The sequence below is a fragment of the Centruroides sculpturatus genome, unplaced genomic scaffold, assembly GCF_000671375.1.
Source record: "Centruroides sculpturatus isolate CEXI.00-Female unplaced genomic scaffold, Cexi_2.0 scaffold653, whole genome shotgun sequence".
Classification (NCBI taxonomy): domain Eukaryota; kingdom Metazoa; phylum Arthropoda; class Arachnida; order Scorpiones; family Buthidae; genus Centruroides; species Centruroides sculpturatus.
The window spans coordinates 387,831-407,263 of NW_019384874.1; the positions used below are offsets into that span (position 1 = coordinate 387,831).

The 19,433-nt window shown below is 32.3% G+C and overlaps 1 protein-coding gene across 1 annotated transcript in view; it reads right to left on the reverse strand.

Moving 5' to 3' along the window:
- Nucleotides 1-19,433, reverse strand: part of LOC111630919 (adenosylhomocysteinase-like) — a 46,789-nt gene that overhangs the window by 26,529 nt on the left and 827 nt on the right. Inside the window, exon 2 of the mRNA XM_023375078.1 lies at nucleotides 11,940-12,130. Coding sequence (XP_023230846.1) covers nucleotides 11,940-12,130 — 191 coding nt within the window. The remainder of the gene's footprint in view (nucleotides 1-11,939; nucleotides 12,131-19,433) is intronic.

A 19,433-nucleotide genomic window follows, 5' to 3' on the forward strand; every position in this document is an offset into this window, starting at 1 on the left:
ACGTGTATACAACGATAGCTCACGCACGAACAACTCGAATAATTTGCAGTGTGTAGCGGTGGTTGAATATAACCGCCACCTAGATCCGATTTACAGAGAAATTGCGAAGCGTATAAACAAAAGAATAGCATATAAGAGGCGCAATACTATTTACAACATTCTGCGCAATAGCAAAGACAACATAGACGAAAGGTATGCACCAGGAGTGTATTCTGTCCCGTTAAGAGACCATAGATTTCAAAGGGACCTTATATATATTGGCTCCACCATACGCTCTCTGGATAAACGTATGCGCGAACACAAATATGACATTGAACACAACAGATGCACCACTGCCCTATCTACGTATGCTTCGACCCCTGGCATAAGTGCTAACTTTAAAAGATTTAAAATTTCAAATCTGTTTTGTTCATAAAGTACTCAGCAAATCATACATTTACATATAACTAACACCTTATTCTTGCCGAGAAATATAAATTTATTCCAAACAAACGTTTTCAACCTGATTTACAGGCCATCGTCACGTTTATTTCTAGGCAAGAATAAGGTGTTAGTTATATGTATCTGTTTTGTTCTCCCAGCCTGACAGATTATTCTGCATAACATTTAAGTTGTCGTTTCCATTTACTATTTAATTATTGTTCTTATATTTTGATGAACATTTTTAGTTTATTCTGTATTGTATGCATTTTGCCTAATCTGTTACTATGTAAAAAATTTACAACTGTAAAACTTCTTGTTTTTTTATCAATAAATAATAATGCACTAGTAATGTTAGAAACAGAAATTCTTAACCTTTCTTTGTTCCATGGACCCTTCTTCCAATTACGTAAAGATTACAGATGCATTCTGGGAGTAATATTTTCAAATGCATAAAACAAAATTCCAAAATAAACCAGTTTTTTTAGAAATACATTTAATTCAATAAAAAACGTGTGTGTTTCTTTCTTAACACAATAATTAACTATATTTGAAATTATTGTATTGTTAAAGTTTATTTTACCCTTCTGAGTCCACAGACCACTGGTTAAGAATCAGTCTTAAAAGGACTTACCAAACCAGTTTGCTCGTTTCTAATTTTAGTGCAATTAATAATGGACTGGCGTCATAAGTCCTCTATATTTATTAATTAAAAACATAAAATTGAGATGTTTATATAAGCTGAATGATTGCCAGATTAAATATGGCTACTTTATTGCTACTATTAATTGATTATTGATATTAATTATTTTCATTATGTTGACATTTCGTTTAATTTATTATTTATTGTTGGTTTTGTAAAATTTGTATTATATATATATATATATATATATATTCTGTAATGATTCATTAATTATAGAATTATAGTATTACTGTGATTTTTTTTACTGTTGTGTACTGATTTTTGTAATTTATATAAGTTTGTATTCCCCACATCATGGGTGAAACCAGTATGTATAAATAAATTAACTAAATACCAAATATATTTAGTATAATAATTTAAATAATTTGGTACTGGAGGTAGGTTTACAATAAATAACCAGTGCCATCCATTTGTGTATGATTACTCTTCTTGCTGTATCAATAATGTGTGATAAGTCCTCCATTGAGCCAAAACTTAGCAATCACATATTCAATTATAATTTATGATTTTAGTTAATAGTTATTGATAATTTTATCGCACCTTTAGAGGCTTAAAAAGCAAAAGATAATTCCATGATCATGTGGTTGGCACAACTTGGCTCAAGAGGTCCTTATGCCTAAAAAGCCAATAAACCAAACAAAACAAGGCACCACTAATTACATAAACACAATGTAAAGGCAAAATGACTGATGATTACATCCAGAAAACAACAAATTGCAACATTCAAAATAAAAAACAATGTTTTTTGTTGTATATTAATAACTAAGTCATTTGTTCCTTTTAATTTTTTTAACCATTTTTTTTAATATATAGTGTCTGATAGCAATTAAGCTATCGAGTAGTGCTATGCCAACAATAGAAATATCAAAACAAAACTGATATATGTTAATATCGTCAATACTTTACAATAATCAAAATTCTGCTATCTAAACACTTATTGGTTTAGTTTGATATATCTGTTATTGGCAAGGCACTAACTGTGTGAATGACGACAACCATCTCCAGAATTTGTAATACTAATGCAATTTTTTAGGGAAATTACTAAATTCAAATAACTACACTCCTCAAAAGTGAAATTGCAATACTACAAAAGAATGCACATAGCCTCCTGCAAATTGCAGGAACAGTAGCAGTTAGAGAGATGCAAATGAATGAGTGTGTACACATCAGGTCATAGTACCTAATTTCAGGCTCTAAAGACCAGCAGACAGCCAGGCTGTAAATGCTATCACTGAGAGTTCACAGCAGCTGAACTTTTGAGTCTCGAAGATACCTTGAAAACTACAGCAAGCCAAAATATCACCAGTTAACAGCTCTAGAATGAGACCGTATGCTGGAGCTGCACCAGTGGCGTGCCGTCCTTGGAAGCGTCCTTGTATTTTCTAAAATATAAATACATACTGCGCAATTATTTTCATATTTTAACGTACTTTGAATTAATTAAAATTAATATTTTATTATAACCGTATTATGCATCTTATTACGAATTTACGATTTATGTATCCGTTGTCGTAAAAATTTCTTTCCACTTCTTTCCCAATATTACAAATATTCAAATACAAAGTAACCGGAAATTGTAAAAGCCTTACTATCCTTTTAAATTCTAATGTTATTGTTAATTGTCTACTTGGAATTGTGAATTAAACCTTGATTGAAATGTTTAACTTGTTAATTAATTATACAACGAGAAAAATAAATTTATACTCGGGATTGGAATATGTATTTACATGTGTGGTAGTAGTACTGCTGATGAGGGGCATGCTAGCCCGAAACACGTGTAATATGTGTACATAAACTATTACTACAAGTAATAAAGAAATTTTGTTCTTTCCTGAACTAACTCTCATTGTTGTGTCAATCTTTAAACACCAGTATTAAGTCCTATTAATAAGTAAAGTCCAAGTAGACAATTAACAATAACAAAGTAACCAGTTTCAACTTATTTCTACTCAAGAAGTAAAGTAGTTAAATAATTAAGAGATTAGGGAATTAGGGACATAAATAAATCCCAGCTGAAAGAGCCAGAATATTACTTAAACAAAAGCTTAAAGGTCAAGAGGGTAGGAAGATAGAGCGGGGGTCGTGTGTCATATTTCAAGAGGGTCGGGGTTAATGAAGATTTTACTCCTTACTAGCATTTGTAATTTTTTTAAATAAAACTCATTTCTATACTTAAAATTAACATTTTTGCAATTTTAAAAAACTTTATATAACAAAATCACATAACAGATGGCGCCACACACTAATTTATTTATTATAATATAATTAAAAGTATAAAAGTTATTTTCTAAATAAAATCTCACAACAGCCGAGAAAGTTACGCAACTCGTTGCTATTGATAGATTTTTTTATAAAAATACATTTCTTGAAACGAACAATCTTTTTCTCAGTTTGAATATAGAAAAATCTATATTTGATTGTTTCGAGTAAAATAAATACACGATATTTTCTATCGGTCAGGTGAATTCATAAAATTTGCTTATTTAATATACTAATTAACGTTTATGTAACTAAACTATAACACAACACGCATATTTAATATAACCAATGACGTCAGGTAAGCGCTCTTAAAATGGCGTCGGATAAACGAAATATTATGAAACTCAGTAAAAATTGCTCTGTCGGTCAATCAGAAACGTCATCGGAAATTACTGGATGAACGAGAGGAAGGATTTGTTCTAGTTTTGGGGGGTGGCGAGGTAAAGATGACGTTCGATTATAGAAAATCTCGCTTCTAACCCCTTGTGGAGAATGAAAACCAAAGGCGGAGGGTGGTAGGAGTCTCTCCATCCCAATCCGTCGTCACTCCAAGGAGAGAAACGTGAAAAATGCACATATTTAGCCTTAAAATTCAAAAAGAATCCATGACGTCAACCGTATTCGAATTCGTTGTGAGCTTTCTAATCTCAACAATTGCCATTTCTATGGAAACGAGTATTGTTGCAACACGATTTTGCGTCACTTTGCACATTTTTCGCTTGCTGGACGGACGTGTGTACTCTTTGCTCTGGTTTCTGCTGTGTTTTTTGCCTTTTTTATGTGGTTTTAAGAAGACTTGTGGACACCGACATTACACCAAGTAAGATTTTAATTAGAATTTAGCTAGCTGTAAGATTTTATTTTCGTTTTGTTTAGTCCAACTTTCGGAGACGACATCGGCCAACTCGGACTTTGCATATTTGCGTTTAAATCTGCTGTCGCTTGTGTTTTTCATTTGAATTACCATCCGAAACGTACCTCTTTCGACTTTTAAACCAGCCGCCACATTGGAAAGTGACCGAAGCGCCGAAAACGACGGACGCAAAGGATTAAGTATTTGTTCATTGGTTTATTTTCGTAATTAATTAATTTAGATTATACTTTATAAACATGGTCAAAGAATAAGGATTATTTGCAAATATCTTATTTATAGAAATTCAATTAAAACTTATTTAATACTAACTCTAAATAAGAATTGCGTGTCGTAATTTTAACTAAAATATACACTCGAAACCGGATGGACTGAAGGATAAACGGAGATCGTATTCTGAAGCATGACACGTTCCTTCGACACATCCGGGACGTCAAAAATTTCGCCCTTTCACTTCCGACTTCTCCACTGAATCTATATATTAGTTACAACGCTTTTCAATGGCTTACTTTGCGAGAATTAAATTGTCAGCAGCTGTGCGACTTAAAACAATCTAATACACTTAACAGTTACCTATACAGGCTGGACACAAAGAATTCTTTTCCTTAAGCTGTTTGCCTCTTTCCACAATGCGGTCTTTTCTGAGTGCAGTCCATCTTCCACACTTATGTAACTCTCTGCAAATGCTTTGTGCCACTTAAACGTTCGTGTCCCACTGCGGGCATGTCTTGTGTTTTCGTCGACTCTCGTACGGAATTTCTTCGCACAAAACTCTCTTAAATGCCATCGTTGCGTTTAGGTGACACACGTTAGCGTAAATTGCTCTAGAACAAAACACTCATTACGACTTGGGCTCGATCAAGTACAAGTGCCTTTTGCGCATGGTTACTTTTCTGTCATACAAATAAATACAAATACACGCAAGAGCTGGTCAGTTTTCTCTACTGCAAATTCAGTTCAAACCTTTAGCAATTTCCGGTAGGATCTAACGCGAGCTACATGAATTCCAATCCAACGTGAGTATAATCTTGAGCTTTTTCTGTGTTAAGTATATCCGCATCCCATTAATACATATATATTTTTTGTTTCTTTACAGAATGAAGAGTTGGCGGTTTTGGCGTCGGTTGCGGCCCAAAAAGATGAAGAAGTGTAAAGGGCGTTCTCCTTCTGCAATCGATGAAGAGAGGGTCTTTTCCCCCTTTGAGCGGGGAGAGGAACTCTCTTCCATCAATTGCAGAAGGGGTTCTTCCTTCACTGGATTGCCTTCAGGAATAGCGGATGTCGACAGCATTCTCTGTTCCGCGTTGAACGGAGAGGAGACATTTCGCCACTCGGACGTGTTCCGAAAGGTGAAATGTCTCCATGTTGACGACATCATCTTTGACGCACTGGGAGGGGAGGAATGTTTCGATCATTCCTCCCTTTTCCAACGAGTGGGATCCTCTCGTTCAGTGTGGGCAAAGATGGAAAGGAAAAAGCGTCGCTTCGTAAGAGATGTGAACGACTTTTTCCTTTGCTATTTCTGAAGGATATTACTAACCTAGGGTAAGAAGGCAAGAGGTTTTTTTCGTTTGTTTTTTCCTCTTGTCATATTAACAACATTTAAATTTAAGGTTTTAGTTTCAATTTACTAACGTAGGATAAGAAGGCAAGAGGTTTTTTATTTTTTTTCCTCTTGTCATATTTATATTTACTAATTTAGGATAAGAAGGCAAGAGGTTTTTTTATTTTTTTTTCCTCTTGTCATACTAACATTCAAACTAAAACCTTAAATTTAATTTACTAATCTAGATGTAAGAAGACAAGGGGTTTTTATTTTTTTTGTCCCCTTGTCGTACTCACACTAGTTTAGTAATTCACATCCATGCACATAAACAACAACATCCCTCATGCTGAAACACACAGTTCAAACAACGACACATTCGTCGCATCCAATCACCAACGATTCCATTCACGTGCATTATAAACAACACCGTTTCACAACACGAACACGCTTCCCAAAATCCAACCTCTGGGTCCACGTCCTGGGAAGTGGTAACATCGGTTGATATGACTGATGGCTGAAGAGGCTCTGGTAACAATTTACTTTTGACTTATCTTCGACATTAAAATTTAAATTCTTGTAATGATTCGTTTACTTGTATTCAAATGAATTTTTGTTAATTATAGGCTATATATAAAAATTTTTTCACAGCAAGTGAAAAAGATTCCAAATGATTGCTTTACCAGTATTTCTCATAGAATAAATTGAATGTGCACAAAAAGCAGAAATGGATTAACATACGTAATACACATTCCAATGATAAATATGGAATGTGAATATAATAGAATGAGATTATAATAAAAGCTACACACTGCAAATGAAAACATTAACTTGCATAAAAAAAGGTAGATGTGGTAAGGGTATTTTACACATGCTATTTTTAATGTAGTTTAAAATACTCCTGTATTTAATAAAATAATAATAATAGAACTTAAATGGAATTTTTTACATAGACTTATAATGGGAATGTGAAATTTTATGTACTGTCGTTATTAATTGTTTCTTGAGAAGAATTTCTGTGCAAGGTATAATACATTAAGATATGCTGGGTCAATTTTTCAAGAAAAATAGAGGAAAAAATAGGTATTTTAAAAAATTTGGCAAGAAGAACTTGGCTGTATTTAGAATGTTGGATAGACGATAATGTTTGACCTCTGAAATCTCCCATTCTAAGAAGTTTAAAATTTGGCATCTGTTACAACACGTCATTTTATTAGCAAAATTTAGTTCGAATCATTACTTCGCAAGATTTGTCAATTTCAGTCGCTACCAAGGAAGCTTGTTCGCTTCCTTAGTAGCGACTCAAAACCACCAAAGTTTAATTAATAGCATCAATGCCTCTCATCCACAATCTATAACAAGGGGACAATAAGATGTCTAAGAGTTAATATCTCAGGATGAGGTAATGATTAAGAAATAAAATTTGATACGGTAGCTTCAGGCATAAGAGGCATTAATGATATTAAACTTTGGTGGTTAACCGAACCAATCTCTAGCCGAGTGCAGTGGGACTGATATCTTTGTAATATTAGATGTAATAAAGACAGAAATTTTTCCAGTTCAATGAGAGTGACTGAAAAGTAAACTTTGGAAATTTCCATGGACACCTGGTCCTAAAACAAATTAGTTAGAAAACAAATGACCAACAATCTATTAAGTTTAACATATTTAGATTTTTACAGCTATGGCAAGAAACATTTATAATTTAGAACAACCTGTCGTATCCTTTCAGGTATACTAGTGATGCAACAAAAGAGGCATTTGACATTGACTAGTATCGGCACCCTCGGGATATGGCAGCCCGCGTGCATCCATGCACTGCAAAATGGTCTCTGATTCCATCCATTAGCCACTCATGGGGAGCTATTTGACTAAGTGGATTGCTTTAAGATTTAAAACGTAAAGAATATTTTATGACTTACTTTGACTCAGCTTCTTTAGCAATGTACTAGACACATCCAACACACCTTATTCACTGAGAACATATTTATTAAACAAAACAAACGTTTTCAACCCAATTTACAGGCCATCTTCAGGTTAACGTCTTTCAACTCTAATACAAAATCGAACACGTTCAAAATTAAACCAAATTAGAACAATACGTTTAAATTAAATTAATAGAATAAGCATAACCGAAATAAAACAATAAATAATAAAAAACCAAAGTAACACAAAAATGAATATAAAATAGGGTAATTTGCCGTAAACACTAAGGAACAATTCCTTACATATTAACCCAGATATCTATTGAGTCACGGTAGAGGCATTATTATGCGTGTTTTTTCTTATTATGTATTTCCACTATGACGGTAACACGGTCGCATCCTTATAATTTAAACATCTATTCGTCAAACTCGCTCGGTATATTTCGCATTTTTCGGTTATGGATGACAGCGTTGGTGAGTGTACTTTTGCAAGAATTTTGGCATCCTCCCATTTAACAATATACCGAGCGAGTTTGACGAATAGATGTTTAGATTATAAGGATGCGACCGTGTTACCGTCATAGTGGAAATACATAATAAGAAAAAACACGCGTAATAATGCCTCTACCGTGACTCAACAGATATCTGGGTTAATATGTAAGGAATTGTTCCTTAGTGTTTACGGCAAATTACCCTATTTTATATTCATTTTTGTGTTACTTTGGTTTTTTTATTATTTATTGTTTTATTTCGGTTATGCTTATTCTATTAATTTAATTTAAACGTATTGTTCTAATTTGGTTTAATTTTGAACGTGTTCGATTTTGTATTAGAGTCGAAAGACGTTAACCTGAAGATGGCCCGTAAATCGGGTTGAAAACGTTTGTTTTGTTTAATAAATATATGTTCTCAGCAAATAAGGTGTGTTGGATGTGTCTAGAATATTTTATGTTATTTTTATGTACGTTTCTTTACAAAGCTATACAGTATTTAATTATAATTTTCTTTAAAAGTATATTCATACAATTGAAGAATATTTTGTACCAGGTATGTACAGTACATCCATCACAAATTTTATTTCACCATGTAAGTTTTTATTATTTTATTTCTAATTGTAGCCCCTTATATCGTGGCTAGCAATTCAGAATATAATTGTGATATTAAAAATGCATTTAGAAAAGCCTACGACTTTTACTGGTTTATCGAACAAAGGAATACTATTGGACCCTAGACCATCATTGACGTGCAATTAACTGATTGCCCTGGAAGTCGGTTTCTTACAGAAACCACCTTCCCTATCATCAAATGTCACAGCATGCCACTGAGCTGCACAACCCTGATTTGCTTATGCACACAGTTGCCGTGTGTTGGGCATGATGTATCATACAAAAATGTGTGAAGCAATGATGAAGGAACATCTGTAAACACACCAAAGACAGACTGAATCTGTATGCCACGATATGTGACATTCAAAGTCACAGGTCGCTGTCAACCGGTGCATGTGTGTCCATCAAAAACCATTTGCAAAAGGCTGTATGCACAACAACCAGCAACTGAGATGCCATTAATTAATTTAATCGTTCAACACAGAGCTGCATGCCTGGCATTGTCATCATTGCAACTGGACAATTGAATGGCAATCAGGTATTGTTTAGGGATAAATCCCACTTCTGTCTGTGGAGGAATGATGGCTGTAGACAGATATAGTGGTATACCAGGAAACATTGTGCCAGCTCTTTTTGCCAAGGATCACACCAACCCCACATTGGGCATCATGGTTTGGAGGAATCACGTTCGAATGGCACAGTACCAGTGCACATTTCCAGTACTCTGACAGTAGACCAGTATGTCATACACATTGTGAAGTCTGTGGTTCAGCCACTGATGCAGGCTGCACCCAGCATAGTACTCAACCACATGTCAAAGTAAACTGTCAGCAGATCAAATGGAATTCACATCCTTCCGTGATCTCTCTCCCATCGAACACCCATGGGACATCCATTGTCCTACATGAAGTGCACCGGGGACCGCTGCCACATACTGTAGACGACATGCATACTGCAGTGGACACAGCTTGGCAAAGGATACCTCAAGCAACCATTAATTGCTTCATTGATAGTATGCCTCACCATATAGTGGCCTAAATTTATTACTGTTTATTACTGAATAAATAGGTGTCTTTGTTCTTTTAATCATTTGCATATCTCTCTTACTTCTACCAGTCCTGTAATGTGCATGTGGCTTTGTGGTATTATGATTTCATTTTTGAGGAGTATAATACTATCTTAGAATTGAAAATTATTGTTGACAACAAATACCAATATACTGAAAATATAATGTTGAATGTAGATTATGTACTAATGAGAAATAATAAAAATATATATATTTAAATAACAAAAATTTGTTATTAATCTGCATCAAGTACCTTTAAATATGAATTATTGGATGTCCTTTATATTATGCAAATGTCAATTAACACAGTTTTTATTAATTAATTTGATTTAATTTGAATTGTGATGTGTACTGAAAACCAGTAGTAGTATCTTACCCGCAAGCACATTGAGATTTACTTTGAATAACATCATCATTGATGGTTTGTGTTGTGATGTCTAATGATGCAAGGCAAATCTTGGAACCACTAGTGAATCAGTAGTCCTGTTGTTGATAGGTCAAGCTGTCAACTTTCTGTAACATAGGAAGTTGAACATCAATGGTTGCCTCTGCCAAGTTGGTTGTTCAGAAACTAAGTTACTATATGGCAACCAAAGCAAATATGGCATTCAAAGTTTTATTCGTAAACTGAATTGTTTGTAAACGGGCACTCATAACATTAGGTTTGACTATTTCATATCTGTATTTGTTATAAAAGTGCATTAAGTTTTGTTTTTAAACATTGCCTTTATAGTTGCCTAACTCCCATTTGCATTATTTCATAATTTTATATATATTTGAACACATTCAAAATATGTCATATTTCTGCTAGCATTTCAATCACAATCTGAGAACAGATAAAGATCTTAACTTATTCTTTACATCAAAAACATTTGTCTATAATTTAATTTTGTGTATTAAAGTTTATTTGTTGCTGAAGATATTTTAAAGTTCTTTTGAGAGTAGTGTCATAATATATTCAAATTTGAGTGCTAAATAAAATTCTGACGTATTGAAAAAAGCTTAAATGCAGGAACTATTCTATTCTCAGCACCGGGATGAAAATAATGTCACACTATCGGAACCTGTGACCGGTGCTCTATGCGTATACGTTAAATATCGCTTGACAAACGTTTTCGAGCGTTCTATTCGCTCTTCTTCAGGTCAGAGTTGACCTGAAGAAGAGCGAATAGAACGCTCGAAAACGTTTGTCAAGCGATATTTAACGTATACGCATAGAGCACCGGTCACAGGTTCCGATAGTGTGACGTGAAAAAATGCTTTAATCAAATGCAAATTTTTCAAAAAAATTATTTAATTTTTATTTGTAATTGACCAATTTTAAAGCATTAGTGCTTTATTTTTTCTTCTGAATTCTTTCTTATTTTTAAAAACTTTAAAATTGTGAAATTTAGATTATATAAAAGAAAGATCACAAAAGAAACATCAGAATAAATTTATAACCAACCATCGGATTAACTCAAGCTATGTAGCTCAATGTAATCTAGCGAAATTTAGATTAATTAGAAAATAGAAAAACTGAATTACAGTACAGCATCGATTAGCCGACCCCCGATCAACCGTCACATCAGTTAACTGACTGCGTTCTAGTCAGCAAATTCAAATGTCCGCTAGTGATGTGGCACTACAATATTTGGCTATGTATTGGCTACTTTAATATTATTTTTGTTAAATTTTGCGTGTTTTAGCTGGCAACACTGTCGACCACAAAAGGGAGGCCAGTATCTAAACAAGGCTTAATTTTCTAATTTTTAATGATACAATAGCAACGATTATTATTGAAAAAAATTTTTGTTAGGCTTAACATCGATGAAAATTCAATGCGAAGTAGGTTAATAGCGATATACTAATTACATGGGATATACTAATATACTATGCTAATAATGTATTTTTTCATACTTTTCGGTTATCCATTTTTTCAGTTATCCGACCAACCCCAGTCCCCAATTGAGTCGGATAATCAATGCTCTACTGTAATTGTTTCTTTACTCCTTAATAACAAATTAAATTCCTTATTTCTATAATAGTAACATGTTAAAAACTTACTTCAGCTCCCAACTCTATAAGAGTTTCCATTAGAACAGCAGTTTGAATAGTCATATGCAAACATCCAGCTATACGTGCACCTTTTAATGGTTTTGACAGACCATACTTTCTTCTTATTGCCATCAATCCAGGCATTTCATTTTCGGCCATTATAATTTCTTTTCGACCGAAGTCAGCCAGAGAAATATCAGCTGCAAAAAAAATTTTTCAATTGAAAATTAATTGTAATGTTAGATACATCTATCTATTATATAAAATGGTAAACTGTTTTATTTTCAAATTAAATGATAATTTTATGAAGTCACATATATATAAATTTTAAAATCACTTTATTCACATAAATACACTAAAAAAAGTGAAAGGTTTTCCCCTCAGCTTTCACAATATTCTTGGTAATACGCAACCAAAAATAAAAGCATGGGATGTTCCTGTTTAAAAATATTGTTAAAAGAAGAGGGCATTCATAGAGAACAAAACATTTGAATTCAAGAAATAGAAGACAAACAGCAACTAACATTTTCAAAAATAGTTTCTTGCATGTGCATGGAATTTAGATTACATATATAAGAAAATTACAAAATTATACAATATTACAAAATAACCATGATATATAAAACATAAAATTTTGTAAATTTTAATTAACAAAGAACAAAAACTCTTTTGATTAACATGAGGGAAAAGCAAAAAGCAACAGGAAACTACTATGCTTTATTACTGATGTAGCAACATCCCTAGTAAGATGAGAACAAGTAGAAACAGAGAGAAGAACAGCATTGGTATTGTAACAATTTCCAACTGCAACATTTTGCTCAGTAGGAAAAAGAAGGGGGCTCCCCAGATCATCAGCTTGCATAACTACAGATACCCTTAAGAATCAGAACTTGAAACATAAGGACTTTAAGACTGAAAAACTGGGAAATCTGAAGAATGAGATGAAAATAAATAAATTAGACATAGCAGAACTAAGTGAAGTGAGATGGGAAGATTCTGGAGAATTAGTGAGCAATGATATCAAGCTTTACTTTTCAAGGGGAAGGAAAGCAATGAATGGAGTGGGGATAGCATTGAAAAGAGTATTTGCATCCTGGGTAATTAAAGTTGATTAAATAAATGAAGAATCATAATGATCAGAATCCAAGCAGAACCAAAATATCTGATATTCAAGTATATATGCTTACCAGTTCTCATTCAGATAAAAAAGAGGAAATATATGAACAGGTGGAAAAACTTATGGAAAAGGAAGAAGGAAATGCATGCCTATTATTATTAGATTGGAATGCTGTGGTGGAAAACACAAGAAAGGAAAATATTGTAGAAGGCATTGATTGAGAAGCAAGAACAGGAGGAAAAGGCTGACTGAATTCTATAAAGAACAAAGTATGGTGATTACTAAAGCATGGTTTCAAAAGCATAAAAGATTATATACATGGAAAGAGCCTGGGGATAACAACAGATACCAAACAGACTATATACTAATTAAAGAGAGATACAAGAACTATTATGGATGTAAGCACACGTACAAGTGCAGACAGATTCAGATCACAACCTCTCAAAAAAGTCAAAATGAGATTCAAGAAGATCATAAAGAGAAAAAAGACAAGTGAGAAATGGGATTTAGAAAATTTGAAAAGGAATAGTGAAATGTTTAGATTAATATCTGAACAAAAATTCAAAGGAATAGATGAAGACGATGCTGAAGGACCAAATGAATTGTGAATATCACAGCAGAAGAACAGGTAGGAAACAAAACAAGGTCACAAAGGAAATGATGAATAAAATGAAAGTGGTGGTAGAAGAATGTAAATTCTGAAAAAGGAAGATGAAAATACAGAGAACCGAACAATAAGCTAAGGGTGATCAAGCAAGCCAAAAAAAAAAAAAAAAAAAAAAAAAGTGGATGTAAGAGAATGTAAACAAATTAAAATCCTGGAAAGGTCAAAAAGGTTTGAACTAATGTATGATGAAGTTAAGAACACATTCTGGTTCAGAAGGACTAAGACAGGGATGCCCAACTGCAGCTCACTTAATATTTTTATGCAGCCCACTGCACCCTAAATTTTTTAGGTACATTTTCATTTATTTTGGTAAAGTCGGTCGTAAAAATTATTCTCGTTTCACTGGATACACTTTGATGTCGTGATGACGTAATTGGTAACATAATTTGTAACTGACCAAATCAAAAAAGTTGGTGGAGTGATCTGTCATTTTGATTGTGTGGTGTTCTGTGCAACTTGAATCACAACAATGTAATATAAAGAACAAGACTATTTTCAAGCAGACACAAGATACATAAATATACAGGTCCCAACTCTATTGCATCTTCCTCTTGTGAGTACAGAGACAAACTATAGTGACGGTTGCACCAAAAATGAGCCCATTCAATCACTACACAGACTCACGTATACAATATTCGTGCCACGTAATTACACAATCTTTGAGCTTAACAACTAACTTAATCCTATATTCTTAACCTACTTAATATTAAAATAGAAAAACATTACAGAATAAGATCTTAGGAAAAGATGAGTTTTTAAGAAAAGGGGTACCAGTTGTTCCACATGTTTCTCGAAGACAACGAAAGGGTCCAACGTTGAGATAACCCACTTTTTGTTTTGATACTAAAAATTTTCCCTTATTTTGGTTCCCACAAGCACAATGCCAAGGAATTTTAACTGAAAAAATTTTAACCTTATCTAATGTAATTTTCAAGTAAGATGTATATTTATTAACACCTTATAAGATATCTCAAAAGTAAAGGTACATTGTAACATATCATAATATACAACATTTTGTGACAGAAAATTTAAGTCCATGTTTTATTATGTAGCTGACAGAAGAGGGGCAAATGCCCAAAATGCATATCGGCCCATAAGATATTACAGAATAAAGTGTGATGTCAAAATGCCCAATGTCTATCAATGCCCCTAGTTGTGACACAAAAAAACAAATAAAAGACGATACTGTTTCAAAATAAGCAATAAAGTTTTAATTTTTACTAAATTCATTGTAAGAAAAACTATTCACATACATATGTTGTAGAAAATAACATTTGAATTTTTGCTGAATACTTCCTTAAGCTGGGAAATTGAAATATTTATTAATATTTTATGTGACTCAGGCCACAAAAAGTATTAATATGGGACGCTTACAGCTCAAGGGTCGCGGGTTGTCCATCCCTAGTCTGGGAATTTAAATGTATGTTAAATCGAGGTATCCACTATTCAAGAGGGTCCATTAATGACAGTTTCACTGTACTTTATATTTAAATATTATATTAAATAAGCCTTATTATGACCCAATAATATGGCAGATTATTTGGCATTAATATACTTTCGTAGAGTTGAATTTGTGTATTACTTCCTATTAATATCAGATGTCTTTATAGAAAAAAATATTTCTTAAAAACTTTCACACAACTAATTTGTTCATATATGCAGTGACAGTCATAATAAAGTCCAATATAAATTTTTAATCATTTGTTAAGTCAATCTTTCTAATCCTATCAGTCTATCAATATTTATGAATTTTTAACAAAATATTTATATTAAAAAAAGTTATGGTTTAAAAAGGTTTATTTGAACGTAAACAATCCTTTTAGAGTAACTTCAGTCTGATAATTATTTCCACTTTAATTCTTACAAAAAAAATTTAAATACAAAACAAGAAATTATTCATTGTTATTATTAATTTAAAATATATGCTCTCCACCTTCAAATTAGTAGTGTCTTGCCCCTGTACATATACTTTTCCTTTAACAGAGTCGTGCCTGTCATCTATTAACTTCTTTCAGGGAAAGTTTTGAATTGAAATAACATGACTACCAGTTTGCATATAGTTAATTGGGGCCTTCAGTCCCTAAAGTTTCCAGATTTGGTCTCATCTTTCATCTAACTCCATTCTCGAGATTAAGGAAAGACAGACAACAGTGGAATTTATAGGTCTACAATTTTCAAATTGCAACCCAATTACAAGAATGAATCTAATTTTTATTAATATATTTATTATTTTGCATATGTAGATATACAATGGATCTAACATCAAATGAAAATATAAAATATATATATATATATATATTTAGGCCTATTAATGCAATTGAAAAATTTATTATCTTTACCATATATACAGTAAAATGCTTATCTTCTAATAAGATTAACAAGAAAAATCAGTAACTAGCATTTACATGTATTTGGCAACTGTTTAAATAAGATATAGTTTATCTTATAAAAGTAGTCAAACAGCAACTATCTTAAAGCTAAAATAATATTTTTATTAAGTATTATTAATTTATATGAAGTATATTGCAATAGTATTATTGTCAGATTTTACATAACAGTTTTAAGTTATCAAATTACTAAAAAAATATTTATAAAATAGAAATAAATATTTGTGAGAAATATTCTTGTGTCACTTATCAGAAGAGAGATTTTGGAGATAATGGTATTGCCAAACTACTACTGCAGACAGTTACTATCATTAAAACACTATTTTATGTAAGAATAGTGAAGATAAGATAAAATAAGTAATTTCAAAATAACTAAGTATTAGATATTAAGTTTCTGTAAAATATATATAATGGTTAAATTTCCTAATGTTATAAAATTATGACACAAATTTTCATTTAAACATTATACTAATACCATAATTTATATCCAATATCCAAGGAACATGAATATACACCATTTGCTAGAAAGGTGTTTTCATGTTCTTTAATCCTTGCCATGAGGGTCCTAGTTATAGTGCCTATGCATTCCAATGAATAGTGTAGCCTGTGATATATAAGCCATTCACAGGCCAAATGGATTATCTCCATTAATAAATCTTTGGGAGTATTCAAAATCTACACCTACATGCGCACCTACATTCAAAATCTCAGGTAACTTTTATGGTTGCTGCCAGCAAACAAGAAGGCAGCCACCATGAGATTTGTAAGAGCTCTGTTTTACATTGACAATTTTAAATTTAATTTATTTGTTGATGATTTAATTAATTTGTTGTTACCTTGAATAAATTAAAATCAGGTTGGTACATCAATAGAATATTTTAATATACCAGTATATTTATGTGTGAGAACAATTTTTTTTTTAGTTGTTAAAGTGCAATCATAGGATTGATTTCATTATTTGTAACTCCTACAGAAATTATAAAATCATCTTCCCTCTCTCTTTTCAAAATATTTCTTTTTCATTAAACTGTTCTCCTTAAATAAGTTCAAAAATAAATTTCACTTAAAGTAGTTCACATCATTGCCATTTTTCTGTAATTTTCTCTGTGTCCCAGCAGTCCCAGAAATTGATTTGGCAAGTGAACAACTCACAGCAAGCAATGTTTTCCTGCTCTATCAATAGCAATGCCAGGTGTTTATAGTATGCCTGTTCAAAACTACAGGCTACACCACTCAGAATACATAGGTGTTGTAGCTAGGAGTCTCAAGACAAAAAACATGAATACATATAAAACACCTCTTGCATGACACTGCCTGCCTACTCCAAGGATAATGACATGAAAGTAAACTTAAAGGAAGCATGTCTTCTTTATCACAGTATGAACCAACACCAAACAGAATTCCTAGAAAATTGGAATTTATAAGGACTTCCAAAAAGACTGCAATTAATTGTAAAGAAAGACTAAATTTCATCATTGGACAACATTATTTGAGCTAGTCTAATTTGCTATAGTGTCAATAGAAACATTTCAATTTTTTTTTTTTTTTAAACTTTAAATAAAAAAGGTTTGAATGTTCCTGTTTATATCATCAGCTTTATTCCTTGTGTGATTGCATCCAAATAGTGTGCCATAATTTTTGTGAATAAGCCTTAATCTTAATAACAAGTATATAAAGATCTTGATACTCATTAAGTAATAATATGTATTTCTTTCAGAATAAAAACAATTTCAAGCTTTTATTAAAAAAACAAAAAAAAAAAAACATTTATATTCAAACAAAAACATTGAGATGTAAGAAATTATTCCAAGTGAAAATTGAAAGATACTGAAAAACCGGATGAGATTACATTAAAAAGCAGCAACTAACATCTGTAATCCAGTTAAAATGAACCAATTTATTATAAGAATAAACATTTTCAACTGTCTTTAGAGGCCATCTTCAAGTTACGAAATGTTACATAGAACAAAATTTTAAAATAGGACTTATTAAACATGTGCCGACAGTTACGCATAAAAGAATGTTGAAAAAAATTAAATTAAAATACAGAACAATAACAGATTAAACAAAGTGCATGTATAAAGTAAAAGTATAAATAAAAATAAATACAAAGAGAAAAATCAGAATAAATTCTAATAAATTGATTTAATTGGCCAACACCCATAATCCGGACATCAGCCAATAATTTTTTTTTTATCAGGGTTAAAAGCACGACAAATTAGACAATGGGAGTTTTTCTTCAGAGACAAACTTGGCACATTAAAGTGGCAGACACAAGTTTTTTGTCATTATCTTCTACATTTTGCTTTGAAGAGCCAAGCTCATCTTTACCAGAGAAAAACTCCAGAGAAAAAAAATCTGATCTTTATCTAAATTGCCATAATTTTTTACTCAGCAATATTTTCACACCTCAGATGTTTCTGTTTGGATTTCACAATTCCAGAAACATTTGGTATTGTTGAATTAACAGCCATTTAATATTCTCTGTTCCACTCACAACCCATATCTTGGTTCAAAATTTTCATTCTACTCCAAACTAAACCTTACCTAGGACGAGAAAATCTATTTGAACAGATATAAAGAAGCCTAGATCAGTGCTCTATGTGTCATTCACACTGACTCTTATCACCTAACAAGAGCCAGCAGTCTCGCTAGAACCATATGGAGAGGTTACCATGAAGCGTACACACTCACAACCAAATTAACCATGCACTCCTCACAATCGAATTGCAAGGAATGTTGGGTTAAATTGGATCCTTACTCAAGGGCAAGTACCACATTCATCCTATATATTTTCATATTCTTAATGATTTGTATTCAGAAATTTTACTTAGATCAGGAAGTTTTGTTATGAATAATACACGTTGTAATGTTTATTTTATTTTACTTCAGTTAGAATACATTAAAAGTAATTTCAATATAGCAACAGAAAATTGATATGTAATCAGATCAATAAAAACAGAAATACAATATCTGAAATTATTGTGTAACTTAATTATAAATTTCTAAATCTGTTTAGCCTGAATTTTTAAAATTGCATTGTTTGCAGATTATTGTTATGCGATATTTTCAAATTGATGCAGTAGGCTACATGTTACACTCTCAGATGCTGTTTTCTTATTCTTTTTTGGGCAATATGCACACATTTCTCTTGATACTGATGTTGCCTATGAAGGATCTGGTTTCTTTCTGAACACTTCCACAAAGATCCTCACTCATTATCTGCAAGGACGGAGCCTACGTTTTTAAGTTATTTCAGAAACATTTCATCACGTTTTATAATAATAGGCAGTGGCGGCCTTAGGGGGTGGCGAGCAGGGCAATCGCCCGGG